General features: G+C 40.0%; 1 protein-coding gene across 2 annotated transcripts in view; it reads right to left on the bottom strand.

Annotated features, from left to right (window-relative positions):
• MBTPS2 (membrane bound transcription factor peptidase, site 2) overlaps positions 1 to 15,793 on the bottom strand; it is a 41,287-nt gene extending 25,494 nt beyond the window's left edge. For both annotated transcript variants that reach the window (XM_066176938.1, XM_066176939.1), the window contains exons 1-5: positions 15,684 to 15,793; positions 10,706 to 10,854; positions 8,839 to 8,977; positions 4,923 to 5,026; positions 2,375 to 2,502 (exon numbers count right to left, since the gene is read on the bottom strand). In XM_066176938.1, the coding sequence (XP_066033035.1) occupies positions 2,375 to 2,502; positions 4,923 to 5,026; positions 8,839 to 8,977; positions 10,706 to 10,854; positions 15,684 to 15,758 (595 nt within the window). In that variant the 5' untranslated portion in view covers positions 15,759 to 15,793. The remainder of the gene's footprint in view (positions 1 to 2,374; positions 2,503 to 4,922; positions 5,027 to 8,838; positions 8,978 to 10,705; positions 10,855 to 15,683) is intronic.
• Positions 15,794 to 18,383: the final 2,590 nt, after the last annotated feature.

Raw genomic sequence — 18,383 nt, 5'->3', positions numbered from 1 at the left:
TGGTGACTGGCTCAAGCAAATGAGGAAGGGCTGTTGAGTTGTGGTAGGGAGTTTTGTTGGGGTTTACAGTTCTTTTGACATATACTTTTGTTGTTACAGTGTAGTTTTGAACCCTTTTCTGTTCTCCCTTCAATACTCCCCCTCCCCTTTTGTGGTCACTGCCTGGCAGCTCTGGCTGACAGGGCTGCAAAGAGAGGCGGCAGAGGGAGGGAGTGTATTTGGCCCCGGTAAGAGGCGGCTGGGAGGGGGAGACACTTGTTGCAGGGTAACAGGGCACCACCAATCAGGATATGAGAAGGGCTCCACCAATGAAAGGCATGGAAAGACTGATTGACAGGCCTTGGGAGGAGCCAAGTATACATATATGGGCAAACCTATGGGCTGTGGGAGGGGCCAGAAGGACATATAAAGACTGCTCATTAATATTCATGAGGCTGATACACTCTCAGAGTATAACGGGCAGAGATGCCATTTAGAGCCTCTGGTGGGGAGAGGGAGTCCCATCAAGCTCCCAGCGCTCTTCCCTCTTTTGCTTTGTAACTTCTAATGGGTTCAAATTAAATTTTATTTACTCATTCCCGCCTGGGTGTCGCCCTGATTCTTCAGCCTTGTGACGATGATGTTGTTTACATATTTCAAGTGGAGTCTCTGCATTTAACATAAACAAAGTAGATTGTTTTCACATACCAGTCAGTGATGGACTGCTGAATTGACCACTGGAGTCAGAGAGGTGCTCCTCTTATCTCCCAATCGTTGATCAAATCACAAATCCTATTTAAACCCCAAATCATAATAAACACTCTCGTTTGCTGCTCATCTCTCAACCGGAGTGAGTGTGGTTCTTTCGTGTCCCTAACAGCGACACCCGGGCTTTGAGTCGTTTAACAACAACAATAACAAATAACAATATCTATCATAAACCATAAAAAAAAATGTTTATTCCTTACACCTAACTGAAAGGAAGTCATTCATGCTGACCAGTCTTACAACATGTTTCCTCCTGCCTTGTACTCCCCCATTTCAGGTTTCCCGAGAAACATGAAAAATTATTTCAGGTGTTTGCTTGCCACCAAAACATGCAAGTAATTATTTTCTATTACAGCTTAGAATTCTATTTTCCTAGATAACGTCTCAGGAATCTATGTAAGGAAACCATTTTGAAATTCAGTATGCCTTTTTCCTTCAGCTCTGTTCCCAGCAGATGGAAATGGAAACAGATTAATTTGAGAAACAGGCTTCATAAAAGTTAGCCTATTGTAGTGAATGATTTCATTGATTCAGGTGTTTGGCATACAGATATATTTACCTAACATTTGTAATTATTTACTTGATTTATGAAAGCTTGAAAATGTGCTTGCTAAAGGCTTCTATATGTCCATCCTCTAGATGATGTTTTAGATACAATTTTCAAGAAACAATGTTAACTAAACATTACAATAGGCTGGCTGCTAGCCTGCAACAGAAAAACACCAGTATCAAGGACCAATAACTTTTCTATCTCTATTTCAGTTCTTTGGGAGCCACCTTTGTCTCTAGAAATAATCATACAAGTGGTTCAGGCAGAACAACATAGTCTCAGTATGACTTTTCACAGCAACCAGGCTCTACTTCCCAGTGGCCAGATACTTCAAAAAACATCAATTCAAAAACATTTGGAGGTTATGTGGAACCATAAGCTATGATTCTCTTTGGATGTTTGTGTTTCAGTCTTTATTTCCTCCTGATGGCAACATCAAAACACAGTGACCTGTGTAACAACACAACTCACAAGTCAGTCAGTGAAAACCACTCACAGTACTATTGAAAAATAGATTGCTTCTATTGCAGAAAGCGGTAGTGAATTGTTCAAGGATGTTGACCTGTGACAGGAAGTCGTGTTCTCACAGCACCACTCTGGCTGGGTATTTTCCAGTCTGTTCTGCTATTTAGGCCACACAATGTGCAGAAACATCCCAAACAAGATACAAACAAAAGACAGAGGAACTTCCGCACCTGGTGCAAGAGCTCTTCCTAATGAGAGCAAGATCAGAAATAGCTTTTCCCCAACTACACAACTGGAATTTCTTACGCACAACCATTCTGAATTGGATGTAGAATATAATAATGTTTTTCATGACAGGAAATTGACACTCATTTAAGACCTCATAAACTGACATCTTTAGCCCAGAAAGCAGCTCAATAAGGACAGTAATGATCAAATGATTTTCTGAGAAGCCAACACAGGTTCAGAACAAAAGGATCCTCTTTGGGTAAAGAGAAGCTTTGGTACTTATTCATTCTAAACCTTAAATACGCAATCTAAGATTCACAAATGATGCCTTAGATCAATTAATGGCGCTAAGCAAAGACTTAATAAAAAACCACAAACTATTACCTGCACAAAATATCCTTAACTGCTGGACAGGAGATATCAGCTGCAAGTGAGTTGTGAAGAGATCAACAAATGCTCCAGGATAGACAATGAAGATAAAAATCCCAAATCCATTAAATCGTACTTGTTCTCTTAAAAAGAAGAAAGGAAAAGTGAAGCAGTGTAACTGCAAACAAACAAAAGAAAGACTGAGAGATTCCTCATAGCACACATTTTTTGACAACAAGAATGACTAAAATTTTAGTTATTTTTTATATTATCAGTAATTGAAAGATAATCAAATTAGAGGATGTTTTCTGCAGTAGTTGCCTCTTCTAAACAGTACACATTTTTAAGTTTGGTAATAACATAAAGGTTAAGTTCAACTTCTTTTCTGTCTCCTGGTAACAGTAACATATAAAATACTTTCTAAAACCTTCCTAACTTTCATGTTAAGATATATTTCAACATTTGGTGTAATTGTTCTTTTAACTTAAAAAAATGGCAGTCCATAGGAAGCAGTTTCAAACCCATCTATGTAAAAATATTTGCAAGAAGCAATCACTTTCCTTTTAAAGAACACTTCCACAGTTCTGGAATTTTTAATTCCTCTGTTTCTCCTAAATGGAACTTAAGAGTACATTATAAACCAACAAAAATGAGGGAAATGTCATCTGAAAAAATGAAAACAAGTCAAGAGGTTAAAAGGACAAATGCTAATGCCCTTCCAAACCTTAACATTCTATGATTCTATTTAAATATATTAGTAGCTGACACTATTATACACTATATAAACCCATTTTTCCATGGGTTTTGCAATTAATTTTAAATGGAATGTTTTGGAACAAATACCTTAAGGTTTTTTGAAGCTAGACATTGCATAAGGGACTTAAGAGAGTCATGGCAAAATCATGTTCCAAGACAAATCAGGCACAGATTAGCTAATCCTGTATCTTTACTGAGACAATATACTGGATCTAACATTTTACTTATTTACATTTATCTATTTAAAGCGTATATACACCAAAAGAAGACAAAGAATTATACAAAATTATTCAGAATTAAGTCACACACAAATGCTGTGGAGTTACCTCATATTACCAATTAATAATAGGCAGTTTATTGACTATTCAGGATTTCACAACTTGGGTAGAAGATACACAAGGAGGAAGAAAAAGACTTTTATAGTACAAGCCTTGACTATGGTACAAGCCTTGACTAAGCTAAGGCTCAAATATTTAAGCTCTTACAGTTCCACAGCTAATGCTTTCTAGAACTGAAGTTGGCAAAAGTCTATTAGATTTCAAGAAGGCTAAGTGACCTGCCAGAATAATAAAATTTGCCCACAGCACAGCTTTTTAGTGAAGTTGAAACCCTGACAATTTACAGTAACAGCACTATAGACCCAACCTGTGCTAGAAGGAAAATAATAAAGTCAAGCAGAAAACAGGAGCAGCAATGTTGGCTGCCAATGCACATTGGACCAACTAATTTCTCCTCTGGAAATAGCTGGAAAAACAAATTTGTGATGAAAATATAACCTAAAATTGAATATTCAAAGCCCTTGCTCTAGACCTGGAATAAAGATAACACACCATTATGATACAATAATTATTCTTCCTTTGTGCTTAAATACAGCTCTGTAGTAACTCCTAGCTTCTCTGCAGTCTATCAACAGCATGTAGTAGAATGAAAATTTTGTTGCTTCTTCCTGTGATGGGATAAGCAAAAGGTTCATCCTCCACAAAAAATTCCCTGTGAATATTTGAGGGAAGAAAATTGAAAGACAAGCAGAGCATATGAAACACAGAGGGTCTCAAACCACCTCTTTGAGTGAGAACCTTTGGGGTTACAAAAAAGGTAGTATATGGGTTAAAATGCAGTCATGACTCCCTACACTCAGGAAAATCAGACAAACAACTTAGGGCTTTATGCTCAAGGAAGAGATAATGACGCTGTCCGGGAGAAATGTGGAGGACACCTGAAAATCAGTCCCAGTAATTCCTGCTTAACCTTCTTATGCTAAAGCAGCATTTAACAGTAATGACTAACCTGTCAAATAATTTCTGTGAAGTAATCATCATGGTTAAGGACATTAAAAATATAATTTTTGATCAAAGCTAGTACATCACTGAGGTTAACAGGGGGAGATCACATTTGACCAAGTTATTGCTTCAACCTGTTCATATCATATTTCACAAGCTATGGTTAAAAAAATGAATTAAAAATCTATTTTAAAGTATCACGGTGTAATAGCACATGAGTTCAAGTGCCACAGGTGCAGAAATGAAATTGCTGTGTAAAAAAACAGGGCCACTTAAAAAAAAATTCTTTTAAACCTGATGCTGTATTTGCAAAGCAGAAGTCCTTTCTCATGATCTGTATAATATACAGGTATTAAAACTCTATCCTTAATTTGTACACCCTTCCAAACTTCAAATCTAAGGAAGCTATGAATTACAGACTAAATAGGCTCCCTAGATAAAGCAGTGCTAACAACATTCACGGGCAAGTAACTGCTCTGGACTATTTGGCTTTGTTGTCAGAGTAGGAGAAAAGCAAAAGAAATTACCGAATAGCTGCCACCCCATGGCCGACTTCATGTATCACACCGCTGATGAGGATTGCAGAGAAGAAATAGGTCAGCTGGCTGATGGGCAAATTGACACCAGGCACCTGTTGATGTGGGCATGACAACAAAACAAAACACAGGAGGAAAACAGGTACAAAGATAAATAATTCTGCTCCTAAATTTGCTGTTCACTCACTTCTTCAGACCCACAACAGAACAGGGGCTGTTCTCATGCAGCATGATCAGTTTGCACCTCTTTTACCAACTTCTTCAGTGTATTTTAAAATATATTAAATATATATTCTTTTGTTGAACGTTAAATAGCTCTCCAGGCATAAAAGTCCTCTCCCTGCCCTATATATTCCCCACAGCTCTGCCCAAATGTGTACTACTCTATATTAATCTTGAGAAGTTTGTAAAAATATACACAGACTTCCATTCAAATGAAACAGGCTTGGCACTGTGAGTGTTAGTTTAGTTTCTTGCAGCCAGTCATGTAGCTATATAAAAGATCCACCTTTCAAAAGAAAATAATAAAAATTTTATGGCACTTTAAAGAGTACGAACATGGAAAGTTCAAAAATGAGTTGACAGCTTAACAGTCTGTCCCACCCTTGTCTCCTCCTATACAAATCACAAGATTATCCCAGTTTACAGGGTCAAACAAAAAAAGAGGTAATTTTCATCCATTCTTCAGGTTTTGGTAGTCTACACATGGCAATTTAACCTCAAAAAAACCCAACCTTGAAATAAGTATACTATTTTAATTTACCTAAGACATAATATGCAGGCCCCTCATATTCTTCCTGTCGTGGATTCCCACCACTCCCAGGCTCTTCACTGTGCTTGTCACGAGACATCAACTGCTTCCAGACAGGCTTCAAAGCAGTCACTAGTCAAAGCATGAGGAACCATCCCCTCCTTCTTCCTGATGGACCTTCATCCACTTGGCTCCATTCCACTCAGCTGCTAGGCTGCAGTGGGATGATAAGGCCACTTCTGCTGCTTGCTCTGGGGCATTTCTCTTGTCAGACCTACAGCTTTTTCTGCTCAAGGCAGGCTGCACTCCAGTATGCTCACTAACAACTGATGTGAACACAACCTGAATTGCAATCCAGCCTCACAAAAGAGATGCTGTGGGCAAAAACTCCTGGCCTGTCTATAGAACTCTATAAAAACTAGCACCATGGAAAACAAAAGGCGGCACATCCAACTAGGTGGGTTGGATTCTACCTTTGTTCAGTCCTGCACATTCTTCACTAATGTGCATTTACCTACCCATGCAGCAGAACTCTACAAGAGGTTGTTAAGACAATCTAGCTAAAGTAAATCCTTCAAAAGGATTCATTAATGTTAATCATTTCACAAATTCCGTCCAGAGTGTGATGGTGACCAAGGAATTTACCTTAATAGGCTCAGATGTGGTACTTCACAGAATGAAAGACAGCCAGACTTCATTTCTTAAACATCACTGCTTGCATTACAGCATCAGCTGGTGGCACTAATGCATCACTTCAGTGGTGTTGCCTCTGCAGTGGGAGGACAGATGGCAACAGCAAGAGTTGCCATCTCAATTCCACCATGACTACAGCCTGCTAGAACACGGCACCAGATGCTTTCAGAATTTACGTCAAAGAAGCTATTTTAAGATTCACCTAAAACAGAAGCTACCTCTCATGAAGGGTTCTGAAACCAATAGCAGTATTTTGTTAAAAACCATACTGTCTTGTATTTTATGGCCTACTGGAAATGCCTTTAGTAAAAGATGATCCTTTGCTTGTAACTAATCTGCCTCTTTCCTGTCTTTGTCAGTAGGCAACCAACACAAGAGGGAGCAGCTAAAGAGAAACAGCCCAGTTACCTATAGACAGGTATTTTGACTCAAGTACATGACTGAACAATAGAGGGAGCATACAAAGATCTTCCGTAAATATAGGCAGAACTGTTTCTCCCTCTCTCCACACCCAGAGGCTAAAGGCTAAACAGCTTTATGCCACAGGCTAAAATTAAGTTTACACAGAAAAAACGGGGTTTTCTTGTTTGGCTTTTTTTTTAACTAATTAGCTTTCTTCCAGGCAGCCAAATACAAGTAAATAATTTAAATGAGAAGGTCCTCCTAAGTCATTCTTCACCTCTTTAGAACCATGTAAGTCTCTTTTTGGTGTCAATTTACACTAGCACATTCCCTGTAAAAAGAATACTGAAACTTGCTAAAGGCAGAATTATACAACCGTGACCATTCATAAATGAAGGAATGAGGCAAGAAAGGAAGAGAACCACAACTCAACTTAGGAGAAGTAATCTTATCCCCACACATGACATTACTTTATCCCTATCTATTAAATTGTTTTCAGTGCCAATCAATCCTTGGTTTGAATGCAGTGATATTGCCAGTAGGCAGTCACTGAGGAAACAAGTCCACATTGAAATTGTGAACATTACCCAACTTTTGTAGTTCCAGTTCACACCAGATTAATTCCAAAGGCTCATCTTTACTTTGGTTGTGTCTCTGTTATTTTCTCCAAAGAGCAATATATTGTCAATGACCACTTTACTCTGGTGTCACAAAAGTGGATGGATCCATACAATGACCTCAGAAAATGAAGATGTAAAGAAAGGCTTTTCTTACTCCAGAAAGATTAGGACAGATCCTGTTGGAATGTAAATTACAAAATTTTCTGTCTCATGTTCAGGTTATGCCCTCCAGGATGCACATCCTGCCCACTTCTGTCTGCCCCTGGAGGTAATTCAGGAGCAGGCTGTGGACAGGGGACAGCAGTGGCAGTGGTTCTCCCTCAGGTCTCTCTGCCTGCTTTTTCCAGCACATACTGCACACTGTATACTCACTCTGCTTGTGGGAAACAGACCCAGCCATCCAAAGGCACCGAGTTTATGCCATATGCTAAATCAGGCTTCCTGCACTCGTGCCATTTTGTAATAGCTGCATGCAGTCAGTTTAGTGCTTACAGGAAGGTCTATTGTGTCTGCACACAATTCTCAACATCTGTTCACTTGAATAGCTGAGTACTTAAATAGAGTAACATGGCTGGGCACCTCTGCTCTAAGCCATGTAGCAGAAGGCAGAGCAATCCCATAAGACTTTCTGAATTTCTGGAAAACGACCATACATTTTGGTCAGATTGCACTGGTGACTAGAGGAATCCTTCTAGGTTAAAATTGTTGCAAGGCATTATCAGTTCTTCCATTACTGCCTTACGAAGAGATTAAACAGACAGTATTTGCAATGTCTCTTATCCTGTGAAATATATTCCATACTAAAACCATATAATATATTGCTCAGCCCCAGAAATCCATAAAACAATTAAATATATCAGTGGACTTTAAGTAGATACGGCCAGAATTGAAATTTCACATAGTAAATTAAGTCCTTGAAAAATCAAAAAATACCTCCTCACTAATGATCCTTTGCTTCTACTATCACACAAAACTTTTTACCTGTCTTTCCTTTTCCACTGCTGGTTTTGTATTGTATTAGAAGAAACAGAACTTGTGTCTTCTTGTCAATTATGTATGAGCTCTGCAAACTTTTAAGGTCACCAGAGCCTCTACACTACACAGCTCACAGGAAATAAGTTCTTAACTCAGTTTTATATTCTTAGTACTATAATTTTATTCTTAGTACTATAATTTAGGGCTTTTCAAAATGACTATCCGATTCCCACTGCTGAGGATTTTTAATACATACTCTTCCACATGTTTGCTTTCATTTGCCCTTTTACTATACCCACTCTTCCACTTTTAAGGCTGGTAAAAAACCAGTACATTTTCATGTAGATGAACGTCAGGAGTTGGGTTATTCTTGCATAGGAATATTTAAGCATCCCATTGCCCATTAAGAAGATGCTTTAGATCTGTACACAGCTCTCAAAGAAAGCGCTGAGGAGGGAACGCTCACCACAACTTGCAGCATTCGGTCATTCTGGGCTTTGGGAGCCTCGGTGAGCATCTGGGCCAGTGTTTGCAGCAGGGTCTTTCCGAGCAGGATAACAGAGCCAAACATGGCAGCTATTCCAAACACCATTCCTACGCTGAACCTGCACAGAGAAGCAAATAGTTCAACAATGCACAGCCGCAAGAGAAAAAGGGTATAATCTCTGGCTACATACATCTCTGCTTTATAGCACAAGTTATTACACAAAGCACAGGGAAAAACTTACCTGATGCTACCACAATTCATCAACAATTCAGTACAAAAAAGCTAAAGGAAACTAATAACAATAGTATACAATAGTAACACTAATAACATATATTCTCCTTGTTTAATAAATGTTTTACATACAAACCACATCCTGATCAAATTTCAAATACTTTTATTCAGTTACTCAATATGTGTAACCTGCCTGTAGCTATGATTGTATAAATTTATATAAATACAGAACTAACACATATAATAAGTAATAAATAACTAACAACGTATAATTGTCCATGTTGCACCACAGCATCACATATTTAGTGACTTGGATCAAATGATGGGGCAGCTTATGTACCGATATATATATAAGCTTCTTCAGTACATTTTGCATCTTTCTCACAAACAATAAAATGGGCTAAAGAACAATAAATGAGACTGAATCTTTTTTTAAAGAACAACTAAAAAATACCAGTGCAAGACCACATTAACACCAATTTCTTAAGCTACATTGTTCTTCTCACCATTTTTTCATTAAATCAGTGTTGACAAAAATTTCAATTCATGTCACTCCACCTAGTGACAAATTTTTATTCAGCATTAATATCATTATTCCTATTTTACACTCTCTTATAGTTGAAGGATGTGGTAACTTTTTTTTCTAGCTAAAACACCTCACTACCAGTCCTTCTTCCTCTCACAACAGCGTAACTGTTCTCTTAACAGCCTTAATGGAGCTCACTGGGAATTAGTAGATTTATTTAAGGAACATGGACTTGTAATGTTAATTAAAGAGACTAGTGGAAACACTATACTGTAATAAATTATACACATTAAAATTTGTAATTGATATAGAGCTATTTCAGACAGATTATTACAAAATCATTACATACTAGAGAAACCACTATGAAGCAGACCTCTCTTTTATTACAATCTCACTGATGGTAGCAATACAGGAAATGAAAAGAAATTCAAACCTTACTAATTTTATATTTTCAGAGCAGATACAAAATAATGCTAGGAAGGCAATTGAACAAAAGTTTTCTAAACCAGTCCAGGAGCACCCATACTAAACCACCCTACTTATCTACCATTTCCAGCACTGTGCAACCTTTGCATGGAAAGGTGCAGGCAGATAAAAGACAGAAGGTAAGCAAGGTGCTTCTGAGCAGCTATCACTGCTGAATGTCTGGGCAATAATTAACTACAGGATCACAGCTGTCTCTGAATATTTTGTAAACTCTAGTGATTGGGAGAGCTAAGTCTACAGCATTGGGAATGATCTAGGATCTGAGCAGCTGCTTTCAGACCTACTTCTGTATGCAGTATTGCCCATAATAGCTGTACTCTTCAGAACTATGCATAGTTGAAACCACAAGTAAAAACAGTTTAAGGATTTCTAGTTTTACAGAATCTCAATATGCAACCTGTATTAGATTTATGTATTTTTTAGCAGAGGATAAATACTTACACTGGCACAGCACAATTAGAGCAACCACTCTAACTGGTTTTATCATTAACCTGTTAAAATAACCGTGTCTACCCACTGCCCTTCTAATGCTGACAGGCACCAGTGTGGTTCAGTTGTTTACTCTGTATCTGGCAGATAAAAAAAAAGGCGCTGAATTTATACCATAAGTAGAGAAATCTGGGTTTCCATCTCCCCCAGCTGTAGAACTGGCGGTTGAAGAGAGCTGTTTGCCACCGCAGGTGAAAGGGAGAGACGCTCAAGCCGTATGTCAGCAGCCAGTCCTCGTACGATGCCTTCAGAGAGCTGGAGGACTGCAAAACAACGCAAAAACAGTTCAACCAAAACATTCCAGGGAGAGTTTCCAATGTGACCAAGCAGTAAATGTGATCTGTTTATATAAAAACAGATGTGTAATTTCAAGTAGATGTCCTACACATTACTCACATTGTGACACACAGGTAGGTGTGACGTGTAATATGAAAAAGTAATGCCACTGTTTTGATGTCATTTCCAACAACTGTAGGTTTGTGAGAGAGATTGGGTATCCAGAGTTATCTGGCAAACAAGGTCTAGCATCATCTTTCTTAGAGTTAAATCACTTTCAGTAGTTCTACTAGCTGGTCAGAAGGCTACAGACTGTTGATGGTATTCTTTCAACATGCCACTATATTCCAATAAACACTGTAAAACTACAATAATGAAAAATGCTTCTTTTGTCTCCAGCTGAAAAAAACTTTCTAATACAGATGAGAGCTGGCTCAGTATTGCAGATGCCTGTTAGTAAGAATAACAATGAGGTCTATTTTTCAAACACAAATATTATGCCTAAAGAGGGTCTGGAATATCTGATCAGGCTAACAAAAAAAAGACAAGGTATTTAAAATTATCAACTTGTATTGCAATAGCAGTTTCACTATGGTAATTTCCCAGCATTTCAAGATACTTCAAGTAGTTTCAAAGATTTCTCTTGATGAGAAATGTGACCCATAAATGTGACCTATGAATACTTACCTGCAGCATTATCTTGAATTATAGACCAATAGACATGGGTTTTGCAACTGCTAACTTAACTTCATAGCACCTGCATCCTCAATAGGCTTTAGTCACCAGCTTCATGGAAGCTTGTGTCAGAATCCCAGATGGAGGAATGCTTTCCTTGGAGGTGAAAGAGGAACTCAGGGGTCAGGAAAAGCACAGATGAGCCTTGAGCCTTCTGACATTGGGCAGTTCCCAAGGCAAGAGTGTCACTGACACAACCCAGACAAGTCTTTGGAGCTGTCTGGAGCTTTGTTCCCCAGGTTCCCCACAAACAGCAGCACCTACTGAAGACATCCAGAATGTGTACTTCACAACAGCCTCCCTTCTCCTCCCCCACAAGGAACTTCACAAGTTTCTGGCTGTTGTCCGTGGTCCTTTGAACAAATTTAGAACTTGCCAATTCCTTGCATTCCTCTTGCCCTGCACCACAGTGGTGGTGGGGGTTGAGGATCACACACTGCATAAATCTATTAACAGCTTTTCTCATTTTGTCAAACAGAACTTGAACACTTAAAGTTTATTCCAAATAACAAATTTCCTCATTTACTTCAGTCACTGTTCATGTATCACCTATTACACCGTTTACTGTTTCTGCCTATATATTCCTGGGTCATTTCCTTCTTCACCTTACTGATTGCAGCCACATTTTTGTTCTGTCAGCTGAGTGTACCAACAGTAATTTTCACTGTAATGCACTCCTATCAACACCACTCACTCCCTATGGCACCATTAAGTTTAGTATCCAAGATCATATCAGCTTTTGCTAATTTTAACAGAAGAGATCACAAAGGTGATTAGACTTGTACACAATTAGTGATACATAAGCCAAAGAAACAAAGAAAAAGACCTCCTCACATAATCTACCAGGTAATTAAGAACAAAAACACATAAATCATTAAGTACCTCTAATATGAGAAACTGTCTTTTGTGAATTAAAAAACCCCATCCTGTTCATTCACGGAGTCAAAGAACCTCAAAACCACCCTAAAAAAGTTAACCAGATACACTGATTTGACACTTGAAAATGTGTTCCTTTTATCCCATGCAAATCCCACTTTTCTTCCCTAGAAATGCCACAAATTCATCCTTTCGAATCCATTCCAACATCACAGCCCCACTGTCCTAGCAAGACATAAATAAGTATGAAGCTTTTAATGAGAAATATGGAATAACTGACCATACAGCTGTCAAATGTGGAAAAGAAAGGCACCAAAATTTTTTCCTTTTGTATTTTCCTCACAAGTTGTGTAAACGTTATTTATGATCCCTAAATGACTGCAAACTTTTGCAAAATATATTAGAAAGCTCTTTGGAAAGTTTAGCTCCTCCTGTCCTGATCCCAGTGGGATCAGCACATTTTACACATACCCTCATGCCCTGGTGTGCTTCATTTCAAGCTGCTTTCACACATGCCTTGGCTCTGCTTCTTTGAGATCTACAGGATCGTTGTTAGATTAGTTTTACTCTAAAAGCAGTATCTATTTATTTATGCAAGCCTTTAAAATGCCAGACATCTGCTAAATGCTCCATAGGTATCTGCCAGCAAGCAGGAGTCTTTAACATTCTTCTTTGCTGGTAAAATCTGTTCAAGAGCGCTGCATCATTTCAGATTCCCGAGGTTAAAAGCTGCGAGCCAACCTTGACTGATTGTGTCTAATGCATCCTTCACTTCTCAGAGAAGGAGGGACAATCTCCTACCCTTCACTCATTCCTGATTCTTTGGGCAGAATGAAATGTGATGACTTTGGATGCTGGGGAGAAGGAATTTAGGGGTCTGAGTGATTCCCTGTTACAGAATCCAAGCTTCAATGAAAACATTGGTGGCAGTGGTACAATGAGGAGCAGCAAGAGGGACTTCACATTCAAAATTCCAGCTTGATTTGGCATAGCTTTAGTTTCCTGACACAATGTATCTTTTAATTCTAGCAGTATTATAATACGTGGATTTATCTGGGCAAAAATACATTAATACAGAGTTATACTTTTATACTGCAGTCTAAGAGTCAGACTGCCAAAACAAAATATTTAAAATCTGAACAAAACCAGTGAGGGAACAAACTGATCATAAATCATTGCACATTGAACAGGCTTACAGAATAAACATTAACCACAAGTTACAGCACACATCCTTCTCTCACCAAAAATATCACACAGGATCACACATGGAAAAGTCCTCCCACATTATTTTTCACTCATGGTCTGTACATCCTCTTGGTGTAATTACACTATAAGTGACTTGAGATTTAAACAGTACACTTAATTAAACAGTTCAATTTTGCTGTGGTTGCTAGCAGCCTTGGGTTGTGACTGGTGGAGATTTAGAGTACCAGCAGAAAAAAAAAAAAAAGGCAACCTGAGCTTCCTAATTATATAAATCTGGTTATTTAATCCAAATTCCATTTCAACTGTGGTACTATCAGTGAAACCTATGACTGAGATGTACAACATGAGATCTACCAGTAAATTCACCGAAACTCAACAGCTCCCACATAATTCCTGACAAGTAATAACCTTGGTCAACTTTTAGTTAAAAGATCAGAATTACAATTTAACTCCTGGACTTTCATGCTTAGTATAGAATTCTAGGCATTCCCCCTTCTTTTTCAGCATAAATCAGGCATTAAGTAGGCTCCAAATGTAGGGGTTTGGGGTTTTGTCCTCCTTTGCTGCCGCAAGAAATACTGTGACTCTCCTTATTAACAAAAGAGAATGATTTTATGGTCTAATGCAGAAAGAGATCTTCAGAATGTCAAAGATGCAAATGGTCTCAGCATCATGGCACAACAGGTCTGGTACCTGAGCTCAGCTCCTGCTTCACAGCCCAAGAATCTTCACCAGGCACAAAGCTGTTGCCAAAAGAGAAGCAGCCTCCTGCCTGACCTTCCTGTTGTGCCTCACTGCAGGCAGAGCACGTTCCTCTGGTACCTGGCCAATCTTCTCAAGTGTTTCAAAACAATGCCTTTTTTTAAAAATACTTAACATAGACTTGCTGCAAGAAAATTTGAGAAGTCTTCAGGTAAATGACTGTATTTGTTATTGTCATTATGTACAGACTAATATTTTGCAGTTATCAGCTTTCATCATTAACGGAGCTACATTTGCTCTTGAGTTCACTGCAGGGGGAGTCACTTTTCCAAGTTTTCTAAGCACCTAAATTTTCTTGTATTTCTTCCTATATTTTACAGTGACAGGAGTGACAAAATGCACATTTTGTAATTTCATATCACTAAAGCCTTATCTGCCTTGGCAGAAACAGATGCAGCTTCTGGACTGAAAAATTAAGAATTACAGATCAAACGTTTCATTTCGTTTCCCCTCATATTTAACCAGCACACAGGCTACTTTGCATGCATTCTTTGCAATTTCGGTCATGTCTTAGAAATCGCACCTCTGAATCTTTAAAAAAAGCCCAAAACAACACCACACCACTTAATGAAACTTGAGCAATGCACAGACGCATCCCAGATACAACAAATGATGGCCTGGAGTGTTTTCTTTTTAAACCTTCCCCCCTAGATCAGGAGGAAAAGGATGAGTCTCCTAACACTCTCCGAGGATCCAAGTTTATTTCTTTAAAAACGCATTCATATCGAGTTCTGTCTCAACTCAATTTTTTTTTTTTTCAATAAAACTAAAGACATTCCAAGTAAATATCTATATGCATTACTTTTCTTATATTTTTTTTCGGAAAACAACATACTCTGCACCGCAAACTTACAACGTTTCTTTTAGGTTTTGCTAATATAATAACAATAAACTCCGCATGGCACATTAAAATGCCACGGAACGGCTTAAGCGGTATATTAAAAGCTGTTCTCCCTAACTTTTCGCGGCTCCGGTCCTTTAGCACAGAGCGGAGCCCGCGCACTCTCCCGGGAGGCGCCGAGAGCCCAGCGCGGGCGGAAGCACAACAGGGGCCGCCGGGCCCGGCTCGGGGCGGGAGTGGCGCCCGGGGCCGGGATGGCCCCACAGCCCGAGGGAGCGCAGCGGGCCCGGGCACGGCAGCGGGGCCCCTGCGCCGCCCGGGGCTCTCGGCGCGGGGGGAACGGGGCTGCCGCTGCCTCCCCGCGGCCCCGTCCGGCTCTGCGCCCTCGGCCCTCACCTTGAGCAGCGTGTCCGCCAGGTACACGGCGCACCAGCCGCCCAGCACGGTCACCACCACCGGCACCGGGATCATCGCGGGCCTCGCCGCGCCTCAGCGGGGCAGCCCCGGAACCCAACCTGCCCGGAACCTTTCTCCGACCGGCTCTACTGCCCGGGCGGACGCTTCCGGGCAGCGCGTCGAGCGAGGGCAGGTGGCGGCATGACGTCACGGGCCGGGGAGCGGGGCAGCGTTCGGGGCGTTGGGGCGGGGCGCGTGCGCAGTGGGGGATCGAGGGGCGGGGCCGGTCTGAGGGCGGGGCGGGGCCGGGCCGAGGGCGGGGCCGGGCTGAGCCGGGCTGAGGGCGGCGGGTGCTGACGGCGGAGCCGGGCTGAGGGTGGTGCGGGCTGAGGGCGGGCGGAGGTCGCGACTTTTTCTCCCCTTCTGGCTGAATTTATCTCAGCTGCCTTCTCCGCTGAGTTCTTCTTAGAGGCGCCGCTGCAACGTGCCGGAAACTTCGCGGGAGAATTAAAGTCGTTAGCGGTGGCAAGATAAAAGCACATTGTGGAGGCGCTTCAGTAACAAAAGAGTAACAGGATTCCCTTTAACCGCTGACGTTCTGTCAGAAATTTAGTACCTATCTCGTTGCACAACAAACTCATTCTATCAGGCTGCCTGTGAGAATGGCTTTTAAGCAAATGCTTCCTGGTCCCTGTGTTTCTTTCCCTGGCCACTGTCAATGCTAATTCTCCTACTGTGTGCCTGTATTGGGTCTGGCTGACGTGGAATTAATTTTCTCTCGGCAGCCTCCCGGCTTTTCATTGGTACCTACAGAGGTGTTGATAACACACAGGGGTTTGGCACAGCATCAATAATGTCTCTCCAGCATTATTCCCATTAGTGGGCTGGGGGTGGGCAAGATCCTGAGAGAGGATCCTGGGACAGTTGTAACCAAATTAACCAAAGGGATATTCTGTACCATGTCACATCAGATATAAAAACTAAGCAAAGGAGGAGGAAGCATTAATTATTTACAGTGTTTGACTTCCATAGCAAGTGAGAGAAAACAGCCCTGGGCAGCCTCTCATCATTGGCATTTGCAGGTGCAGAGCAAGAATTGAACCTAGTAGTGGATGCTGGCTTTCGCTTGTTCTGTCTGCTCAATTTCTTTGTCTTTCATCTCAGCTCAGGGATTGTTTTCCCCCTATTAGATTTTCCATCATTTTAACAATCTTACTTTTTGATGGAAGCTGTCCATGTTGACAAATGCCTTTTGAGAACATTGGAAAGAACTTCATTTGGACTTAAAATCTGAAGAATTAAAGGAAGTGTATCCAGCCCTGCACGCAACCAAATTTGAGTTTATGCACTGACTTTGATAGATGACTTTGAGATGTCCCCAGCATCTAAAAGGACTTATAAACAGTCACAGAATATTGAGATCTGATAATGATTTTTTTCTGCACTGGTTCCCAGTCTAACAAATTTATCAAATCATTGAGAAATCATGCAAATATGGTTTACTCTATACCTTAGTGGTTGAAAATTTAAGTTGTTCCATAGACAAACATGAATGTATATTAAATATACAAACTATAAGCCAGTGGTGGTCTTCAGAAGCAATGGAGGGGAATTGTATTCAAGCAGTTAAGAACACGAGTACTTCTATTAGTGTTATACCCTCACTGAAATAAAGCAAACTAAAGTGGACATGTTTAAGTGAACCAGTTGGTGACCAGCTTTTGTAACATTATTGCATTTTTGCTTCTACATTCAGTTGGTGTACCATAAAAATACAGACTTGAATTTTATTGAGTTTTCATATAAATTGGAAGTGCAACTAAAGGAGGAATGAAAATAAAATACACAGTCTGTATTTCACTGCTGGAAAGCTTATCTCAAGAAAAGAAAATAAGCATTTTCTAAAATGCAGAAGATGGATGTTCTGAGTGAACTGCCAGCTCCAGTGTTCTGACTTGGGTAACTTGAGCAGGTGTTTTGCCTGTGGCAGAGAGGCAAAGTTTATCCTTGTTCCCATGGAATCAAGTTGTTGTGGACTGTGACATGTTAAACGGAGTGGTTGCATTTTAAAAGTGAAAGGTGTTCAGGATTAAAGATTTCCACTTTAAAATGATTCGGGAGGTACCACAGATACTGATACACATTTTACTCCTGCTTGGTTTTTCCTAGAGCCAGATAGGGAGCTGAAGGAGTAGCCAGAGCAGAATGCCCTGCTATCACCATGTGAGTGCACAGTTGTCCAGAGCAGTTCAGGAGTCACAGCTGAGGGCTGCGTGAGGGGAGGGCATGGCTGGACCTCAACAGGGCAGGTATCAAAGAATGTTGGAAAAGGTTAAACATCTATCACCATACAAGAGTATCTGAGTCCATTGAAAATGTTCAGACAAAAAAAATGCTGTCAAACAACTAGTGATTAAAGATAATTTATCAAGTAAATACCAAATCGAATCTGGTAATAATACATTAATTAAGATATTATCAAACTCAATTAATGATTTAGTCATTAGTATCATAGGCATCTTTGTCTAGACATGGTAAATGTATTTATCTTGAGATTAATTAACAATATGTCTAATATAATCTCTTCAACTTTGATCTAGATATGTGATTATTCAGATATTGCCAGAGATGACACATTGCAAAATAAAAGTAAAACTAGCCTGAACAGCACTATTAAAACCCCTTATATTAGAGGAGTTT

The sequence above is a fragment of the Chamaea fasciata genome, unplaced genomic scaffold (genome assembly GCF_029207755.1).
Source record: "Chamaea fasciata isolate MVZ Bird 193981 ecotype frontalis unplaced genomic scaffold, bChaFas1.0.hap1 SCAF_2, whole genome shotgun sequence".
Taxonomy (NCBI): Eukaryota; Metazoa; Chordata; class Aves; order Passeriformes; family Sylviidae; genus Chamaea; species Chamaea fasciata.
Note: the sequence above shows the minus strand (reverse complement) of the source record. Positions and strands in the feature narration are given on the sequence as shown.